Here is a 21097-nt window from a genome sequence, read left to right as displayed (position 1 = left end):
TTGAGAGAAGCTCTTGAAAGTGCTTCTCTCTCTTTAAGAACTGAGCTTTAAAACAAACAGTGGTTATAAAAACCGAGAGAGGCCGACAGTGATCACTGAATTAGGGGCTTGTTCAGATTAAATAAAACAAGACACAAAGCAGTAAAACATGTTAAAAACACAACAGCCTTGATAATTAGTTTTAACCCGGAAGCATGCTTCATACGTCATTACTTAACACCAGCACTGCCCAGCCTTCTACCTTTCTACCTTTAAAACCCGCCTTCCAGCCAAATGGCTGGTGGGCTTTTAGCTAGGCTTTAGCTTCAGCCAAGTGGAAGCTAAATTGTCTAGTCATTCATATGTAAATTAGGTTGTTATCTGGGAATTCTGGAGGGGAGTGGGGGTGTGTGAATGAGGGGGTGGGGGAGCTGCTAAAAGCTGTGAACTTCCTTTTGTGTTCGTCTTGATGCATTCTCAATCATCCAGGGAAATAAATCTCCAAAAGTCCAAAAGACCGGATGTGGCACCTGCTGTAAATGTTTTAATGCAGTACAGTTATTATTATTACTTGTCATATCCTGTTTATGACAGTTAAAATAAATTCATTCATATAAGAAATAAAATTGTCATGTGTAAACTGTATATGGTGTTAAATAGGCGCATACTACTTTAATGTCGGTCATAAGAGTGGTACTTTAAGAGCCATAATCTTATGTATATGTATATATATATGTATATGTGTATATGTATGTATGTATATATATGTGTATATGTATGTATGTATATATATGTGTATATGTATGTATATATATATATGTGTGTATGTATGTATATATATGTGTGTGTGTGTATGTATGTATATATATGTGTGTGTGGTGTGTATGTATGTATATATATGTATATGTGTATATGTATGTATATATGTGTATATGTATGTATATGTGTATATGTATGTATATATATATATATATGTATGTATATATGTATGTATATATATATATATATGTGTGTATATATGTATGTATATATATATATGTGTGTATATATGTATATATATATATATATATATATATATGTAAGTATGTGTATATTATTTTATTTCAATAAATTTATTTCAGAAATAAATGTATTAACTTTTCTAGAAAGCCTCCATCACGCGAAATACAAAAACTGATAACATATAGCGGGCAAAAGCTTTTAGGAAAGTCTTCCCCGTGATGGTCGCGTTGACAACGTATCCACCAATCACCGATGAGGGTGTCCCCCTCCCTCATACCGGCTGATCCAATCGCAACCAATAGAATTGTAATTCTGCTGCACAGTTTGATGACGACATCGGAACTGCCGTTTGAATGTTTTTGTGTGTGTGTGTGTTTGATGATAGGACAGAAACAACAATTGGTGCTTCTGCCTTACATTAGCCTTTAATTCGATTTATATTCCGCTTTAGTAACGCTGACTCAGGCGGTAAGTTTTAAGAAGCGGTAAACGCTTTCAGGTTTTGTTTTTAGGGAGTAGCAGCCAACACTTGGAAGATAACCGCTATCTGGGCGTTTTAAAGCCGTATTTCTATTGCAGTTAGCAGCTATCAAGGAAAGGAAAGCGTTCATTTGTGACGGCTATCTAAAGCTTTCCTCAGGCAGAGTTTCCCTGAATACGAACATCATCAGTGTAGTTGAGGCTAAGCTTAGCTTAAAGAGCTCCACCTTTATTAAAACACAAAATAAAGTTAGTCTAAGGTCCATGAGTTAGCCTTCTGGAGGAGAAAGGTGATGTCTGAGGTCAGCGATAAGCTGCAGGAAGGCGAGGCAGGTGTACGCGGTGAGCAGCCATTTCCTGACCAGGTGAGGAGCACTGAAGCCACCAGGCCTGACCTGCATGGGTGAGCCTCACACAATCAGCTGGGTTTTCATGTGGCACAGTGTCATGAAGAAAATAATTAATCTGTGTTTATCTAATCTCCTCAGTCTGCTGACCACCAGCCACTCATCCTCAGCAGATATCAGCCCCTCACCTTCAGCTGAGTCCAGTGGCTTGTTGTCCTTACCATGGGAGATATTAACCCACATTGTCTCATATCTTCCTGTTCACTTTGTAGTCAACGTGCTGCCAAAGGTTAGTTTGAAAGCCTTTTTTACGGTTGATTATTTTTGTAAAGACAACATTTGATGGGCTCCCCGGTATCTTTAAAGATGAGTTTTAACACCTCTGTATATGTCAATAAAGACCTGGTTTGACAACCATTAGAATGGGCACTGTGTTTTTCGAAGGGTATCCCTAGTAAGCTGCATGGGCAGAGATCACCCTCGCAAACTTCTGGAAGCAGCCCTGAAATATGACAGAAACTGCTCAGGTCAACAAAGAGAAACAAAAATTACCCATAGCAGGCGTCCAAAAGGGGGGGAAAGGGTTAAAGATGAATCAGGAAAATACAGATGTTTGGCACATGGCCACATTTGTCTCATGCAGATGTTTAAATGTCCTTCAATGCCTTCCCCTTCATGTTTCAGGTCTGCCATGCGCTGAGTAACGTGGGGCAGGACAGAACCTCCTGGCAGCTCCGAGCACAGAGGTTGGTGGGATTGAGAGCTGCTTTTCCAGTGGGGCCAAGGGAGGACTTTGACTGGCCTGGTGCCTGCCTGCAGATGGAACAGCTCATAACCTGCTGGTCAGGTGAAGTTGAGCATGTAGCCAGACAAAACCAGGAGGATGAGGAGAGAAGGGAGCAAGCGATGCCTCAGGATGGGGAGCCTGGTGTGGGAGGCCAGGATGATGGTGGAGAGGGTCAGGTCGGAGTGGCAGTGGCAGTGCAGGAGGTTGCTTATGGTGCGGATGAGGCAATGGAGGTGGCAGTGGAAGGTGAAGAGGGTGAAATGCAGCACGTCTTAGGTGGGGACCAAGTAGCGAGATTGAGAGAAGAGCTTGAAGACAGACTAGAGGGTGATGCTGCAGCACTAATGGAAGAAGAAATGGACCACAGAAGGGTTTTTATTGCCAACGAGGGCCGAGACGCAGTTCTTAATCACCAAGAAGACTTGCCAGACCACAGGAATCTGGGTAATGGGCAACATGTAGAGGCAAGAAGTCCAAGCCCACCACCAGCGCTGGAATGCATTACCCTGCCTACAGGCCACATTGCCCATGTAAACTCGGTCCTCCTTCTTGGGGGAGAGGGGAAGGTCTGTGCCACAGCTTCCAGAGACTGGAACGTAAAGCTCTGGGATCTGGAGCTGGGATCACTGCTGCAAACGATGGGACGGCAGGGTGATTTTAGCAGCCATCGAGGCTGGGTCTGGTGCCTGGCATCTCAAGGACCTCTGCTGGCCTCAGGGGGCTTTGACAGCACTGTGAGGCTGTGGGACCTGCAGGCAGGAGGTGCAGATAGGGCCCTCATCAGGACCGGGGCTGCTGTTCTCTGCTTGTCCTGTCAGCCCGACATGTTGCTGGCTGGTACATTTGACAAGCGGGTCAGCATGTATGACACCAGAGGTGAGAGGGATTTATATGAAGCTTGTTTTGCTGTGTAGAAAGTGCACATGAGAGTCAAGAGTTTAGTAAATACAAAGCAGTTATATAGACAAATGACTTGCTGAGGTGGGTTCTGTCTGTTTTTGTCCACAGCTGCTGCACCACTGGTGAAAAGCATCCGTATGCACAGTAACGCCGTAATGTGCCTCTGTGCAGATGACAAATACATCATCTCAGGGAGCAAAGACTGCACTGTGGCTGTCTATGACCGCAGAGCGGGCAAAGGCTTGAAGAGACTTCGGGTAGATTTCTTGAAGAGCTTGTGTTTTTGTAAACATACTCATATCCATCTTTACACCAAGCCACTAACTCCACCCACCCCACCACTTTACAGCTGAGCTCCTACCTGCTGTCCATGAGCTACAGTGGCTGTGAGGTATGGGCAGGAGACAACGGCGGCATGCTCCACTCCTTTTCCATGCAGGCGGGGACCTTAAAGCCTGTCTCTCAGTTTGATGTGGGGCACACAGCTCTGATCACCGGCATCCACAGATCCCCCGGTAGCCTCTACACCTGTTCATCTGATTGCACCGTCAAGGTGAGAGAATTCTTCGTTACCTTAAGCTGCTGGAACTTTGCTACTGAATGTCTTGAAAGTCTTGAATTGTAATTTTTCCGCCTGCGCTACAGGTTCATATACCATGCGCGCCTCCGAGGACGTTAAGCACCCTGCACTATCAAACTGGAGTCCATGGGGTGAGTGCTGTGCAGTCAGTCAACACTTTGTTTATATAGCAACTTTTTTATACAACTTCGTAGCTCAGAATGGTTTACAGAACAACAACATGTGCAAAAAAAAAAAATCAACCCAGCAAACACACACCGTATAAAACTTGTCAGGAAGCCAATGCAGAGACTTTAAAACTGGTTTTATATTTGCTCTCTTTCTGGTTTTGGTTAGGATCTGTCAGTTTTGCAGTAGCTGAAGGGGTTGCTATAGTTTCCTTTAGGGAGGTCATACTCTGATCAAGGATGACACATTTTGAACTGTTTTGGAGGAATTCAATGTTAGTGATCGCAAAAGTACTGACAGTTCTCTCTTTCTGGGCATCAGTGATGATATTTTAACTTTATTAATGTGGGCTTCTTTTCATCGTTCATGTGTCTTCTCTCTCCCTCTTGTTTCTCTCACTGCACTGTGTGAAAACTTTCAGCTGAGCGTGGAGGCCGGAGTCCTCGCTATAGCGTCCGGTGACGTCAGGGTGCAAGTGTGGAGGCCTCGAAAATGAAGTGGAAGCAACTACATGGTAACAATGAAAACAGGAACCCTGGTCTTTGTTGTGTTGTTCTGTGTCTCTATACAAATCAACAAAGGTAAATAAAGAAGCTGCCGTTGCCTGGAAGGCTGGCTACATCAACAGTCATGTAAGTGCTGAGTAAACAGACAAACACAGAAGGGAAGAAATGACGACAGATGATGACCAATCAGGTTATTTTTAATTTTTAAGTGAACTATTTTGAAATGACTGCTTTCAGTTGTTTAATTTAGTTGTAAATATGTGGTGGAGGATATTTCAGGTATTTTAGTCTTGTCACAAACCCTCACATTATATTTTTATTTTTTTTATTTCTATCTTGTTTGATCCACTGAAAAGATTTTTCTATGGAAGGAAAAGCAAATGTTTATTTTCATTGTTTACCCCAAAAATGTTCATTTTGTGCCAAAACTCACTGAATCACTCTTAAGGACACTTTAAGTGTTCAAACAGCACTGAAACCACAGACATGTAAATGTTTGTAATTATAATACCTTTATTGAATCTCATATGTAAACTGGCATTATACAAGAATAATTACTTAAACATTTCATGTACAGTAAACTAATTATTGCTCTGTGACAAACTGATTGTATTTCTATAGCTATTTAATTGAATACAGTCAGGAAAGTGTTATTATTTGTGTCCATATGCTGTGTGTGTTTTTACTATTGACCAAAAATCCATTTACAAACATGCTGAGAGACTGTTTCCACAGAAGACAGCATTAAAAGTTCTAAAAATCAAGTGCGTGGATTCTTTCATGATTTTCCAGATGAGGACATGTAGTATCTTTTACACAGTACATGTTCGTGGTTGCGTTCTCGGACAGAGGTTTTCCTCACAGCGCCGTCTGGGAGCTGTCAAAGAATCAAACAGGTCTTCTTATCTTTGAAGGGATTGGATGAAGCAGCTATGCCGGTAAGCAGGGGGTCACTGCGCCTGTGCTCCTGACAGTACTGGACTAAATCTGCTGCTGTCAGAGAGATCTGCAGGGGCAGAGAGTTGACTGGATTTTAGACACAAGTATGAAAAACTGTTGGACAGTGAGCATGGGAAGTTTTTATAAAAAATACATATATATTCAGTACTTTGGCAATTTAGCAATTAAAGTATAAAATGATAGTCCTGTGTGATACTAAAAATTAATATTGATCCAATACCAGCTAAATACAGATACTGATACCTTTAACTTATGTCAGCAGCTTATGTCGGGAGGCCAGTGTGTCATAAATTCAAATAGATGAATCATACATTTTCAAATTCTGAACACATCTTAATGACCACTGAAATGACCATTTCAGATTTCTATTTATTTTGTAACTGTTTCTGGGAGACCTGGGATGTAAATGTGTATGTGTCTAAAGCACTCTGGATCTGCTTCTGTTGTTTAAATGTGCCGCAGGCTTTAAATAAAACTGATGTGACAATAAACACAAAAAGATTAAGACATCATTCATAGCGCATGTTTAAATTATAGGTTTTTTACACCCCCCCCCCCCCACACACACACACACAAAATTTAATACAATTTAGTGATCTACATACTGAACGTAGAGGATGGAAACAAATATCGACCATATCATGCTTAGTCTCAATCCAATACCGATACCAGCATTGGTATCAATACAATTAATTTTTATATCAATCTGCCCACCTCTATAAAGCAAATTAACAGATGATTTAGATTCTTACCCACCTTGAATCTCTCCATGCTTGCCTCTACCCGAAGTTGATCCACCAGTTTTTGTGCCTGAATAACACTGCTGCTGCTGCTGCACATCTTTCCTGACATTGTCTTGAGAGCAAAAACACAGAAAAACAACAAAAACATACTCCTATGACACCAAAGTTAGCAGCAGAAAAATGAGTTACACCAGTCACTTACCTGATCTAAACAGCTCAGGTTATACAGGAGCATCTGCTCAGAGATGCTCCTGGCTTTCCCTTTTGACCTGTATCCTCCTCTGTTTGTTGTTTTTTAATTCCCTGTTGGGGCCAGTTCAAAGACTGTGATAGAAAAGGTCAGACAACACAGTGGTGGAAATGTCACAAACATCACATCTCTTCACAGGCACTGCTGGAGGCTGTGCTTTAGAGATGTGGTCTGCCCTTAAAACAAGATTATGCGTCTGTACTTTGACATTAGATTTTATGTTATATTATATTTAGGATTTTCTCTAATCCACACAGTGTCAACAGTATACATACAGGCCCAATATGTACATACACTCATTTAAATCTTTTTAATAAGTAGCGCTGAGGGTTCTATAATGTCTTATGACTTGAAATAGTCAAGGCCTGTTAATTTCTCATTAGTGATCATGATTGACTGCAACTGGTGGGTGTAGCATACAAAGGATTTGCGATTAGCTCTCACTGGACTGATCGACACTCAAAACAATGGGAAAGTTCACGGAATTCTGTAGAGATCTAAGAAGGGGTGGAAAAAAATCTAAAATTTTACTATTTGTCTATCTGCGGAAGATGTGAAAGAAAAACACCGTGAACACCACAAAGGTAGAGTAGCTAAAAAAAAGGGCAACCTGGCAGTAATGCAACAGTTTTGGATGCAAGCTGCCGTTAAACTTGACTGAAGAAGAAGAAGAAGAAGAAAAGGGCAACCTGGATCACATTTGTCCCTTTTCACTTTCCGTAGAAGTAGCTCGTTTCTCACAGGCGATCCATGCGACGTTTAGGGGAATACAAATCTTCAATATTTGTTTTTTTGCGCGTAGTGACAGCCGTTTATTGCTCAGCCTTCTTCATCACCTGACGCCTCTTCAAGAACAGGTATGTCTTCATTTCTCTTTTAGATGTTAAGTCGCGGTTCAAGCTAGTTTGACTCAGAGTTAGCTTCTAGCTAACGTCTATCACATGGATTTTGTATGTTTTCATTGATGTTGTAGCACCTGCTAAACGCCATATGCTCTTTTAATAAAGGCTAGTCCCTGTACAAAGACATTTATTCCAAAAATAAGTGGAATTTTACATCTAAACCATAGGGTTTTTAAAGTTTCGATATTTTGTGCCTGTGAAATCGATGTTATTTTTTGTTTAAAGCTGATCAAAACCCATGTGATGGCCAGAAGTCGCATTTACATTTAAAATATTCATCTGCTTACTCTCACATTAGCATGTGTTGTAACGAAAAGTCACCAGATATGTAATCCTCAAACAAAGTATTAGAATATCCTGATAAATCAATGCCCAGTCACCTCTCACGACAGTGTTGGTACTCATAAAATCAGATAGCTGATTTTATAAGCTTGCAATATGTTTATGTGAAGTCTTAACAAGTAAAGTTACAGCATAGTTGAGTAAACTGTGCCGTATGTCTCTGTGCAGCAGATCTATAGCAATGTAACTGCAGTACAGTGCTGTGGTAATAAATATACATAGTTGTTTTTTTTGTTGCACGCCTCAAAAACGTATTAAAGTAATTTTCCTCCACTTCAACTACGGTATGAAATTAAAGAGATTTTGAGTAGGGCTGAACGATTATGGAAAATAATCTAATTGCGATTTTTTTGCCCCAATATTGCGATTGCGATGCGATTATTTTTTAAGGTCTTTGTCTTCTGTATTATTAAACAAAGACAAGCAATACATCATATAGTATGGCCAATACTATATTACATTAATTTTAAACTGTTCTTTCCTGGAAGACAGACCTCTGTTATGATGACATGAGGTGATGCATGAATTGATGACTGACATTTTTATTTAACTTCTTCAATCACAACAGTATATTTGAACATACACAATAGTTTATTTTTAGCTTACAAACATCTGAGCATAAAGTGCTGACAAGGAACCCTGGTGTAAACATTAAAATGAAAGTCAGTACAATGTGCAGATTGCAGAAATATACATAAACAAAATCAGTGGCTTTACCACACTCAGTTTTTCGACATCTGTGAACTACTAGACAGTCATTCAATTAAAAAATAATATTAAATAAATAAAACTAATAAATAAAAAATACACATATCTTACTGATCTCTGCAGTCAGTAACATTACACATAAAGTGCAAACATAATAGCAATTGTATAAACACACACACAAACACGCCTTTAAAGTTTAAAGGCGTGAAATTGGACGGTCTAGCCTTCTGATTAGCGTCACCGCTGTCTCGGTGGAGTTTAATAAACTCGGCCGTCTGCTTCTTGCTATCTAAAATATAACCAGACACTGGTGTAAATTCTCGACTGTCTCATACTTCTGTTTAATAAGTTTTCTGTTTGACGTTTAGTCAGCTGTGTGAAAACCAAGGAGGAACCCACCCGGGGGATTAATAAAGTTTTATTTTATCTAATCTAATAACTTTAATCTCAGCCAAACCGATTTACTCACGAACAAACAAAACACTGAAAAAAGCCCAGCAATAACATTTTTAGGTTGTCTAAGTGACTTATATATTACGTTTAACCCGAGCAGCGAAACTCCGCGGTGATCTGAAAATGATGTGCCGGGAGTTGTGCCGTTCTCGGCCGCATCAGTAACCCTCGAGCTCCCGGCTAGCTGTCGAGCTGGTGGGTAGCAGACGCCTCTGAAAACGTCGAAGCACTTTTGCAAATATGGGATATCTTGATAAACCGAGCAGATATTTGATGTTTACACAACTACTTTCTCGCCTGAAAATATGTTAAAAGTTTATTTTGTGACCCAGAAAGATTAGTATGAGTAATTTTAAAACTTAGTAGCGGCCGCCATTGCTGGAAACTGGAGTTTGGCTGGGCCGCGCTATGAATTCTGGGATATGGTAGTAATTTGGACAGCCTTCGGCGCGTCGCTGTGACGTAATCGGTCTACAAATGCGGCCTCAGGAGGATGCAGCCCATGAATTTGGACATGTCCAGAGTATAATCGCAGCCTTTTCGGTTAGAAAATTGCACTTGATCATGTCGCGATATTATCGCAAATGCGATATATCGTTCAGCCCTAAGTTTGAGCCACCAGAGACGAGAATATACAACAGACCCGCTATCTGCTCATTTCCAGCTCCATGTTTTTACTTATGGGCTTTACTAGAGTATCTTTATGTAAATAACAGTTAAAATAATAATTTTTTTATCTTGTACCTGGCCTGCAATGCTTCCCTAAAAACCTGCTTTCTCCTGATTGGCTGCCCTCGGAAACAGAAGGTTTCAATAGCAGATGGGAGGAGCTGTTGTTCACAGAGCCAGAGCTGACCAAATTAATTAATCTTGGGAAGTGCACTGCAGTGGTGAGTTCTCAGAACCTGCTCTTTGAGCAAAAACAATGACAACATCACGGAACGTAAGTTTGGATAACATCATAGAAAGCTCACGGCTCTCCAACGGGAGATTGAGAGACCAGTGTTGGACTGTTAGAACAGCTTTGAAATTCATATGAGTTGTTCGCACTAAAGTAAAAAACACCATCAATTCATGCGGAGACCCTCTTGGCGCCAGCTGCGGTCTCAAGGCTGGAGCTGAACAAAACACCCTGATAACGACTGTGTTTAGACTGTCCCCCCCCCCCATCCCATGCAAGGCCACCTGGGTTGGCTGGAAGACTGTTTACTTAGCCTGGCAGGGCGAAGGACACTGTCTCAGCTGAACTCTGGACGCGCGCGCGCGCGCACACACACACACACACTGATATGTACACACTGATCCCCCCTCCCTTTCCAAACGCCTTCGATGCTTGTGCCCTACCGGGGAAGATGGCAGCCGACTGGACCAGCACAGACATGCTGCAGGACCGGATGCACTGTCTACACCGGCTCTCTCTTACCCTTTACCCGCCCCTGTTGCTTGTCTTGTGTTTCTATGGTGTATTGATTAGGGCTGCCACGATTTGTCGACTAGTCACGATTACGTCGACTATCAAAATCGTCGACGACTGATTTAATAGTCGACGTGTCGTTTGAAGCTTTGTAAGATCGCAAAAGACGCAGGAATAATAGCAGGATTTAAGAGTGTAATAACGGACTGAAACAGAAGATGGCAGCACAGCATGTACAAGGATGCCAGCTGCCGTTAAACCCCGAAGAAGAAGAAGCAGCTGTGTCCCAGAATTCATAGCGCGGCCCAGCGCAGTTTCCAACAATGGCGGTAGCTAGTTAGTTTTAATATTACTCTTATTATTCTTTCTGGGTCACAAAATAAACGTTTAACATATTTTCAGGCGAGAATGTAGCTGTGTAAACCTCAAATATCTGCTCAGTTTATCAGGACACCACATATTTTCAAAAGCGCTCCGACGTTTTCGGAGACGTCTGTTACCCACTAGCTTGATAGCTAGCCGGGGGCTAGGTCACTAGCGCCGTGAGAACACCGGACTCCCGGCAAATTGTTTTCAAACCCACCGCCGTCTTTCGCGACTCAGGTTAAATATATATGAGTCACTTAGATAAATTAAAAATGTTATTGTTTGGCTTTTTTTTAGTATTTTATTTGTTCCTGAGTAAATCGGTTTGGCTGAGATTAAAGTTATAGTTTTTACACAGCTGAATAAACGTCAAGCAGACAACTGATTATCAGAAGTGTGAGATGCTGGAGAATATACTCCGGTGTCCTGATATATTTTAGATAGCAAGGAGTTTATTAAACTTTACCGAAACAATCTGCAAATTTCATTAAAATTGAATAAACTATCATCTTGTCTTTATTTTTAGTTAGCACCTTAAAAGCTTAAAGCTGTAAGCTAATGATAGTTATATAAGAGCAGATGCTGCTGGTGCAATAAGCTGTAGTTTTACGTCCAGTGGATGATGATCTGATTAGTCGACTAATCGCATAAATAATCGGTGACTAGTCGACTATCAAAATAATCGTTTGTGGCAGCCCTAGTATTGATAGTCATGTGCTTTTTGTGCTGAGGTGTTTTTTCTGTTATCAAACTGTTCTCCCACTAGGAGCTCAGTCTGAGTGGAGTTTTTTTTTTTTTTCTCCTCCTCTTACCTCATGTTATGTATTTTTCATTGTTTTTTTCCTATCAGCCTACCTTTCTGACATGTCTCCCCAATGTGATGTTTGCGTAAAGTTGGTCAGAAGGTTCCTTTGTAAGTGCGCATGCGCCACTAGCGTGCTGCCTGCTGTAACCCTAATTTCCTTCGGGATTAATAAAGTATTCTGATTAAGACATCCTCCCTCACTGGCATCATTCAGAGGCCCAAAAAGAAATAGCAGAAACAAAGCAGTCTATAGTCTCCACTTCTGGTTCACACGGATTACTTTTACATATGTTGACCTTACTATGAGGTTTTTAGCACTGTAATGAATGATGAATAGAAAATCAGGAAAACTTCAGGAGGTGCACTTTAAAGGAATCTGCAGGATGGACATCCACCTTAGAAACATGCTGCTAGCCTTTCCAGGAATTCAGTTACTCAAATTTTTACTAGGAATCCACTAACTTTAGTTTCTTTACATGCAAACACTCCAGTAACCAAATGTTTCAGGAAAATGTTCTTCCCAACATTTGCACATTCAAATGAATCTCATCCTGAATAAGCTGGATCTGCAAGTGTGTGTTATATTTATTTATTTTTTTTACCTAAAATATGCTGAAAACCTCCAAGAAGGCCCACCTCTATGGAAATCTCAAAGAGCCTCTGTTTGGTGATTGTCTTTTGCAGAAAAGATGGCAGACCAGGCCCCCTCAGTTGCCATGGAGGCTGTCCTGAAGCCTAGCTGCGATCTCCCCGAGGACATGCCGAAAATCAGAGGTTACGACTTCAACCAGGGAGTCGATCTCCATGCGGTGCTGAAGTCCTACCTCACCACGGGCTTCCAGGCCAGCAGCTTAGCCCTGGCTATCCAGGAGATCAACACCATGGTGAGAGGACAGCCTTTGGGGGGGTTATTAACTTTCAGTAAACGACTACAAGGTGTCTGGACCCACACGTTCTCCTGTCTTATAGTAGTTTTGGTTTTGCTTGCCCAGGTTATGCTATGTGCATCTTTTGGCATTTCTTCTTCCACTGTAGTACAAGAGGAGTCCTATTGATGGGAATCATAGGGATCATATTGATATGAATATGTCACTATTTTAAAAAAACAAAACAAAGAACCCTAAAAGCTTTTAACTTCCTGGAGTCTTGGTCCACTGATACTGAGAGACTTTTACTCGCCCTCCTCATTCAAAAAACTTATCAGTCACTCCAGACTGGGCACATGTGTCACACCCACAATCCAACCTGACTTTTCTCCTGCGTTCTGTTTACCTCAAAACTTGGAGATGGAGTGTAAAATTACAAATTTGTTGACTTTGATGAAGTTGACATTGAGCCAGCGGTGGTTTTGGAGCCAGCTGCTCGACGCTGTTGTGTTTGGCCTCACTTGTAAGGTGTGGTTGTTGCCACAGTGATCCACGTTGTATGTTTGCAATATCTGTTTATCTGTTGCTCAGCAATGATTTTGACCACCACAGATCGAGAAGCGTCTTGAACCAGTGGAGGAAGGGGAAGGAAATGAGTCGGAAACCCCAAAGTCAGGCTGCACCATCTTCCTGGGGTACACCTCCAACCTCATCAGCTCCGGAGTCAGAGAAAGCATCCGCTATTTGGCGCAGCACAAAATGGTACAAAATGACACGTCTTATGTAACGATCCACATAAGCTCTAAATCAGTCACCCGGTTTCTCAGAATCTGTTCCTCTGCGTCAGGTGGATGTTATTGTAACCACAGCAGGAGGCGTGGAGGAGGATTTGATCAAGTGCCTGGCTCACACCTACCTGGGAGACTTCAGCCTCCCTGGCAAGGAGCTCCGCCTGAGAGGCATCAACAGGTTTGTTAGCGCTGCTGTGGTTTATCTGTAAGCTAACATGTAAAATAAAAATATTAATAGTAAAATATAAAACTGTTTGTCGTGGCCACCCTTCAGCTTCTGTTTTAGCTCATCCCCCTGGCTTTCTTCTGTTTGACTTCCCCTTTTGAAACTTTTTTTAAACAGTGTAGATGAACAGCATATAAGGCAAAGCAATAATAGGTCCACTTTAAAGAAAACATGCTTATTCGCCTTAGAATCAATGCCACTGCACAGAGAGGAAGCAGTGCCAGTAAACCAAATGGATTGGACTGGTGCTTATATAACGCATTATATAAGCCCACCTTTCCACAAGCCTCATTCACACACACACACACACACACACACACACACACACACACATACATACATACATACATACATACATACATACATACATACAGTGGGGCAAAAAAAGTATTTAGTCAGCCACCGATTGTGCAAGTTCCCCCACTTAAAATGATGACAGAGGTCAGTAATTTGCACTAGAGGTACACTTCAACTGTGAGGGACAGAATGTGAAAAAAAAATCCATGAATTCACATGGTAGGATTTGTAAAGAATTTATCCGTAAATCAGGGTGGAAAATAAGTATTTGGTCACCTCAAACATGGAAAATCTCTGGCTCCCACAGACCTGTAACGTCTTCTGTAAGACGCTTTTCTGTCCCCCACTCGTTACCTGTATGAATGGCACCTGTTTGAACTCATCATCTGTATAAAAGACACCTGTCCACAGCCTCAAACAGTCAGACTCCAAACTCCGCCATGGCCAAGACCAAAGAGCTTTCGAAGGACACCAGGAAAAGTATTGTAGACCTGCACCAGACTGGGAAGAGTGAATCTACAATAGGCAAGCAGCTTGGTGTGAAAAAATCAACTGTGGGAGCAATCATCAGAAAATGGAAGACATACAAGACCACTGATAATCTCCCTCGATCTGGGGCTCCACGCAAGATCTCATCCCGTGGGGTCAAAATGATCATGAGAACGGTGAGCAAAGATCCCAGAACCACACGGGGGGACCTGGTGAATGACCTGCAGAGAGCTGGGACCAAAGTAACAAAGGTCACCATCAGTAACACACTACAACGGCAGGGAATCAAATCCCGCAGTGCCAGACGTGTTCCGCTGCTGAAGCCAGTGCATGTCCAGGCCCGTCTGAAGTTTGCCAGAGAGCACATGGATGATACAGCAGAGGATTGGGAGAATGTCATGTGGTCAGATGGAACCAAAGTAGAACTTTTTGGTATAAACTCAACTCGTCGTGTTTGGAGGACGAAGAATACTGAGTTGCATCCCAAGAACACCATACCTACTGTGAAGCATGGGGGTGGAAACATCATGCTATGGGGCTGTTTTTCTGCCAAGGGGACAGGACGACTGATCCGTGTTAAGGACAGAATGAATGGGGCCATGTATCGTGAGATTTTGAGCCATAACCTCCTTCCATCAGTGAGAACTTTGAAGATGAAACGAGGCTGGGTCTTCCAACATGACAATGATCCAAAACACACCGCCCGGACAACAAAGGAGTGGCTCCGTAAGAAGCATTTGAAAGTCCTGGAGTGGCCTAGCCAGTCTCCAGACCTCAACCCCATAGAAAATCTGTGGCGGGAGTTGAAAGTCCGTGTTGCTCGGCGACAGCCCCAAAACATCACTGCTCTCGAGAAGATCTGCATGGAGGAATGGGCCAAAATACCAGCTACTGTGTGTGCAAACCTGGTAAAGACCTATAGTAAACGTTTGACCTCTGTTATTGCCAACAAAGGTTATGTTACAAAGTATTGAGTTGTATTTTTGTTATTGACCAAATACTTATTTTCCACCCTGATTTACGAATAAATTCTTTACAAATCCTACCATGTGAATTCATGGATTTTTTTTTTCACATTCTGTCTCTCACAGTTGAAGTGTACCTCTGGTGCAAATTACTGACCTCTGTCATCATTTTAAGTGGGGGAACTTGCACAATCGGTGGCTGACTAAATACTTTTTTGCCCCACTGTACGTACGTACGTACGTACGTACGTACATACATACATACAGTCCTTTTATCGATGCCTAAGCACTAATATCTACCAATCACACACTCACACTCTGATCACCCCAATGGATGCACTGAAGGCAACTCGGGGTACAGTTTCTTACCCAAGGACACAGTGTTTGACCTCATAGTCGTGGACAAGTTTCTTATTCTCTATGCTTTCATCACAAATGGCACATGTTGTGTTGGTGCAAGGATTTGACAGGCAGGTGCTGATCTGTGACCTTGGTTCACATAGACAAACCTGCTGATGTATTGATTTTGTCCTTGTCCGTCTCCCTCTGTCTTCACTGGCTGTAGAATTGGTAATCTGGTGGTGCCCAACGATAACTACTGTAAATTTGAAGACTGGCTGATGCCCATCCTGGACCAGATGTTGCTGGAGCAGAACACAGAGGTGAGTCGCTCCCTGCACCCCAAAGCCTACTGCAACAATAGTTGTTAGTCTTATGCACTTTTAGGTTTAATATGTAATATACAACTTTATAAAGAATTAGGAATAATAAGAAGTTTCTGTGATTCCAGGGCACCCGCTGGACTCCCTCCAAAATGATCCACCGACTTGGAAAGGAGATAAATAATACAGAGTCTGTCTACTACTGGGCATACAAGGTGGTTATGCACCTCGTATTCTCACTTGCTTTGCTTACTTTGAACTGTCTGTGCTGTTTGGTGGCTAAATGTGCTGTTGTGTTGCGTTTCAGAATAACATCCCGGTGTTCAGCCCTGCTCTGACAGACGGCTCTCTGGGCGACATGATCTACTTCCACTCGTATAAGAACCCCGGCTTGATTCTGGACATCGTAGAAGGTTTGTAGCGGCGCCGATGTTGCTGGCTAAAACGCAGGTTTTTAGTCGTTTCGTGTTGCTAATGCACGCTTTATTTTCAGATATTCGCAGGTTGAACAGCCAGGCGGTTTTCGCCAAGAGGACTGGGATGATCATCCTGGGAGGGGGGCTGGTCAAACATCATATATCCAATGCAAATCTTATGGTAACTAAATTCTTTTATCTTTGGCTTGAACTTTTTTTTTTTTTTTTTTTTTTTTCTTTTCTTTAGCTTGAACTTTTCTCACTTCTGAAAAAGTTTGATAAATTAGGTTATACCTAAGAGGTTCTACTTGAGTACAAATCTGAGGAACGTGGGCTGTCTGAGTATTTCCACTGTAGCTGCTTTAACAGTTACAGCCTGCAGTTACTTCAGATTCACTGTGATTTTCTACCTGTAAGTTGCTGTGACAATTTCATAAGAAATTGTTCTTATTTCGAGAAATATTAACAAGTTTAAATGAGTAAAGCAAACTTCCTCACAAACCTAATCAGAATCCTGTTTTGACACTCTCTCTTTCCTGCCAGAGAAATGGAGCGGACTACGTGGTGTATGTGAACACGGGGCAGGAGTTTGATGGCTCCGACTCCGGGGCCAGACCGGACGAGGCTGTATCTTGGGGCAAGATCAGAACAGATGCCAAACCTGTTAAGGTGATGATAAATGTCAACTTTACCTCCTGTTTTTACGTCAGATGGTCTTTATTCACATCAGATTTTGAGATGTCTTTGGGGGATTTTTTTTGGTGGGGTTTTTTTTTTTTTTTTTAAGCACACAAGTCTAAGGGTGTCAGTTTCAGAGGTGTTTTAAGAACTGAAAACGCCTTTGAAGACTTTTAAGAGTGCGGTACATAACACCCATACGCTTGCTGTACTGGACACATCAGCTCCATGCACTTATGGGATCATTCAGGCATCACGGAGATGTTGGTTGGTTGGGTTAGGGCAGACCTTCCCAAAGTGTGGGGCCCATGGCAGGGGGGGCGCGGTATGAAAGGGGGGGGACAAAGCGGGCGCCTACAGAAACGCAAAGCAGGAGATGAAGCATCGCTGAATATGTTTCCAAACCAACTTCATTCTAAGCCAAAGACTAGAAAATATGGTGAAGCATACATTTTTCTTGTAAAACAAAGGGGGGCCTAGCAAAAAAAGTTTGGGAACCACTGGGTTAGAGTTGGTTGGTTAGCAGGGTTGAGATCGTATAACTGCGGGCCAGACTGATCCAAACATTTCTGTTTTCATGACTACTGAGTAATGTCTGAGAAGCTAAGCTAGTATATTAAATTACTGGGTTTTTACCTGTAGCTGTCAAAGGTTGATGGGGTATTATCAGGGGGTTTGTGAACACGGGATTTTCAAATTCATACTGTAAGTGCAGTAAGTTTGGATCTCAGTGACCTGAACCTCAAGGTCAGAGCTCGTCTTTTCTGAAAATCACCTTGAACTTTTACATTTACACCATAGGTGCTATTAAGAGGCTGGGGGGAGGTACTGGGAGCCACCAGCATTTTAATTTTTAATTCTTTTTTTTTGTCATGCTTAATATAGAGTCACGGACACTTTATTAGATAAGCCTTGGTTCTGCTGGTTTGGACCCCTTTTACCTTCAAAACTGTGTTAATTCTCCAAGGTGCTGGAAACTATCCTCACAGATTTTGATCCATATTGACAGGATAGCATCACACATTTCTGCAGATTTGTCGGCTTTCTGACGAGACTTTGCTGTTTCACCACATCCCAAAGCCGTTCCGCTGGTTTGAGATCTGGTGACTGTGGTCTGGTGATTTGAGTACAGCGAACTCATTGTCCTGTTCCGAAAACCAGTTTGAGATCACTCTCTTGTATGTAAATCCCAGTAGTTCAGCAGTGTATGAATAGATGTGCAAATTGAAGTGGCCAGTGAGTTTTTAATAACAAAGAATTTCTCTGTTTGATCTGAGCGACTTGCGTTTTTATTGCTTTCATTGTTCCATGTTTGGAGAGTTCCTTCTTTTCCAGTGAAATGTGTTTTAGGGGCATTCAAAGTGTTTAGATATATTTTCATACTGGACCAGAAATGGCAGCGAGGTAACAAAGCAGAGCAACAGATTCTTCGCACACAACGAAGGAACGAGAACAAGTCAAACAGAACGGGGGAAAATGGTGGTGCAACTAGGAGATGTGTTCCTCATTTTGGCCTCAAGGTGGCAGCGTCTGTACAGTGTTTGTACTCAGAGTGCATCCAAGGCACTGAAAAGCATAACTAGGAAAACTGTCTGGTTTCACTTTAGTGAAAAACAATAATACAGCATCATTGTTTAAAAAATATGATTTTTATCATAATAGAAAAGTGATCAGCGGCTCTGTTCTTGGTTCTCAGGTGTACGCCGATGCCTCTCTGGTCTTCCCTCTGATTGTGGCCGAGACCTTCGCTCAACACGTCGACAAGCTGGCCGCCGGCAAGAAAACGGATTAATTGGCTGCTCTGTTTAAAAACGACTGTCTTTGCTCCTCTGGTTTATGCCTTTTGTTTGTCAAATTGAACACTTCAGCCTGATCCTGGGTCAGCTTCAAGACCGTGTACTGTCATACATACAGTGCTGTAACTGAACGACTTATTGAATGGGAAACGGTGGTGATGCTTTCCTGTTTTAATGCTTTCCAGTATTTACTTGTTTGAACAAGTACAGCATTTCTATTTCTTACTGTTCAGAAAGCTGAAATGTCATAGATATCATGCTAATGCATGCACCAAAGAGACGATTATGTCTATAATGTAACTGGTTTTAGCGTGTGTGTGTGTGTGTGTGTGTGTGTGTGTGTGTGTAGTTTTAATTTATTTCATTTTAGTTGTGGCGTCACACATACACCGGTCGATAATTCTTATTTTCTATTATATTAAGCAAACCTTTACTTTCTCGTCATGGTTACAGGATGAAAGATGTCCCTGTATGTCTTAATAAACCATGAAATCATCAGTTCTGTCTCTGTTTTAAAATAGGTTTATTGCACTTTTACAGAGACTTTGTGCAGTAGTCCTGTGAGAAAAGGCTGCGGAGGACCTGTCATATGACACTAAATTTCACATGACTCGATCCTTGTTGCATAAAAAGTTTGCAGAAAGAGTTTGAAGTGGCTCAGGAGCATTTCATCCAGGAACACAGAGGTGGCTATTAAGCATTGATTAGAGGTCACTTTATTAGGTACTCAAGCAATAAATGAATAAAGAAGCTCTGATTGTTAAACTTTCACATTTACATCTCTGTAAAGGCACAGATCTGAATTACTTTCCTCGTGTTTACAAGATTGACTTGAAACAATTCAAACTTACATTTGCATACCTCTGAATAGAAGATATTCTGATATCCGAAACCTCTGTGACCTCGGGGCTAAAACGCATAATTAAAACCTCCATTAAAGTGAGGGAAGCGAACATTAACGGTGTCATTAAAGCTGTCTTTATGGCAGCAATACTCCATTTATAGCCTGCGGGGCCAAATCGGGCATGCCATAGTGTGCCAGCTGGCCCGCAGACTATTTTCTAATTTACTTAATATTAATAATTTAAAAGGTTTTTAGCTCTGTTTGATGCACAGACTCTAAAATGTAACTATTCACACCTGAAGAACAGCTGTTTGAATGCAGTAAAATATGCAGTTATAGGCCTGGTGTCAGTGGCCTTTTATGACCTTATAGACCTTTAAATGCTTAACAATTTATTTTCCTGATAAATATGATTGGCCCCTGGCCTGCTGTAATATTCCTTAATAGTTGTGGTGGGTTGTGTGAGACTAGAGCAGTGCTTTTAATCAAATAAACCTTCAACTTTATGACCCTCCCCCCTTTTTTTGTAGTTATGAGATTCAAAAATCCTTCATCAAACTGTTTCCAAACTGAGCAAATAAAACAAATTCTGCGCTCTGTTGCTTCGGGCAGAATTTAAGGTTTCAAGGAGAGGAAAAAAAACAAAAAACAAAGAAAATTGAAATCTGGCTCGACTTGCTCAGCGAGCGGCAAATGCTTGAATAAAGTCTGTTGAGCGAGTCTAATGGCTTTGATGCGGCTTGCGAGATCCTACCTTCAAATCCCTCAAGCGGCACGTGCACGTGGGGTTGTTTTCTCACGCGCATGCAGATGCAGCACAGTTTTCTTCCACCCGTTGGAGGTGGGACTCCCTGGCCCCTTTTCTTTGTGCCGTCAGCCGAATAAGCCGTGTAATCAAGTATCAAGGATAAAGACGTTTCCCTTCGAAATACATCAGTTTACTACTGTGGGAATGGATATTTCTTGCAGCTAATCAGTGCTCTCACATCCTCTGCACAGAGCTGCTTTTACACCAGGATGTGTGTAACATGTTCGCTGAAGCTATTTTAAAATTATTTATTTATATTATGGAGTTGTTAAAGTGTCAGTACTTTTAATGTGTTTGTGACCTTTTAATTTTTGGAGCTGAAGAAGTGGACTTGGACACGGGGTAAGGTCAGCTTTCCCAAAAACCTCAGCTCCACATGCTCTCAGAAACACACGCACACACATTAACTGGGTGTTCCTGTTCTGGTACAAGCTGCTTTTCCATTCAGGCCTTCTATCTTTTCCTATTGGTGGTGGCACTGTGTGTGTAAGTGTGTGTTTACCCAGGGATTGACAGTTACAATTTCTTTCTTTTTTTTCTTTAAAGGCAGCGGTGTATGGATTTTTA

At 41.8% G+C, this 21097-nt stretch overlaps 3 protein-coding genes across 4 annotated transcripts; 2 read left to right on the top strand and 1 right to left on the bottom strand.

Annotated features, from left to right (window-relative positions):
* Positions 1–1318: 1318 nt before the first annotated feature.
* Positions 1319–5513, top strand: fbxw9 (F-box and WD repeat domain containing 9). Its single transcript, XM_085403676.1, has 7 exons — positions 1319–1864; positions 1950–2097; positions 2493–3471; positions 3604–3752; positions 3845–4048; positions 4141–4206; positions 4665–5513. Exons 1-7 carry the CDS (start codon positions 1755–1757, stop codon positions 4737–4739), a joined length of 1731 nt encoding a protein of 576 aa, XP_085259802.1. The 5' UTR covers positions 1319–1754; the 3' UTR covers positions 4740–5513.
* Positions 5514–5612: 99 nt separating this feature from the next.
* LOC146671472 (guanine nucleotide-binding protein G(I)/G(S)/G(O) subunit gamma-7-like) lies at positions 5613–6570 on the bottom strand. Its single transcript, XM_085403679.1, has 2 exons — positions 6466–6570; positions 5613–5755 (listed from the first exon to the last, which is right to left on the bottom strand). Exons 1-2 carry the CDS (start codon positions 6559–6561, stop codon positions 5630–5632), a joined length of 222 nt encoding a protein of 73 aa, XP_085259805.1. The 5' UTR covers positions 6562–6570; the 3' UTR covers positions 5613–5629.
* Positions 6571–7402: 832 nt separating this feature from the next.
* dhps (deoxyhypusine synthase) lies at positions 7403–19376 on the top strand. Of its 2 annotated transcripts, none has more exons than XM_085403677.1 (10): positions 7403–7559; positions 12377–12576; positions 13171–13320; positions 13406–13527; positions 15892–15988; positions 16117–16203; positions 16296–16401; positions 16482–16585; positions 16948–17073; positions 18779–19376. In XM_085403677.1, the coding sequence occupies exons 2-10, from the start codon at positions 12382–12384 to the stop codon at positions 18872–18874; spliced, it is 1083 nt and encodes a 360-aa protein (XP_085259803.1). In that variant the 5' UTR covers positions 7403–7559; positions 12377–12381; the 3' UTR covers positions 18875–19376. The 2 variants fall into 2 exon arrangements, with proteins under 2 accessions (XP_085259803.1, XP_085259804.1); XM_085403678.1 differs by lacking the exon at positions 7403–7559 and adding an exon at positions 10929–11124.
* The last annotated feature ends 1721 nt before the right edge of the window (positions 19377–21097 follow it).

The sequence above is a fragment of the Rhamphochromis longiceps genome, linkage group LG4 (assembly GCF_057381845.1).
Source record: "Rhamphochromis longiceps isolate RC_006_pf linkage group LG4, R_longiceps_female_GT1.1, whole genome shotgun sequence".
Taxonomy (NCBI): domain Eukaryota; kingdom Metazoa; phylum Chordata; class Actinopteri; order Cichliformes; family Cichlidae; genus Rhamphochromis; species Rhamphochromis longiceps.
This window is presented reverse-complemented; position numbering and strand designations above follow the sequence as displayed.

Excerpts from the sequence above, each read along its gene's own strand:
- fbxw9 (XM_085403676.1), top strand. The coding sequence starts at position 1,755 with ATGTCTGAGGTCAGCGATAAGCTGCAGGAAGGCGAGGCAGGTGTACGC. Across the intron at positions 1,865-1,949 it reads ACCAGGCCTGACCTGCATGG|TCTGCTGACCACCAGCCACT; the intron begins GTGAGCCTCACA and ends TAATCTCCTCAG. Across the intron at positions 3,753-3,844 it reads AAGGCTTGAAGAGACTTCGG|CTGAGCTCCTACCTGCTGTC; the intron begins GTAGATTTCTTG and ends ACCACTTTACAG.
- LOC146671472 (XM_085403679.1), bottom strand. The coding sequence starts at position 6,561 with ATGTCAGGAAAGATGTGCAGCAGCAGCAGCAGTGTTATTCAGGCACAA. Across the intron at positions 5,756-6,465 it reads CAAGCATGGAGAGATTCAAG|ATCTCTCTGACAGCAGCAGA; the intron begins GTGGGTAAGAAT and ends CTGCCCCTGCAG.
- dhps (XM_085403677.1), top strand. The coding sequence starts at position 12,382 with ATGGCAGACCAGGCCCCCTCAGTTGCCATGGAGGCTGTCCTGAAGCCT. Across the intron at positions 13,528-15,891 it reads CGCCTGAGAGGCATCAACAG|AATTGGTAATCTGGTGGTGC; the intron begins GTTTGTTAGCGC and ends CACTGGCTGTAG. Across the intron at positions 16,402-16,481 it reads GATTCTGGACATCGTAGAAG|ATATTCGCAGGTTGAACAGC; the intron begins GTTTGTAGCGGC and ends CTTTATTTTCAG.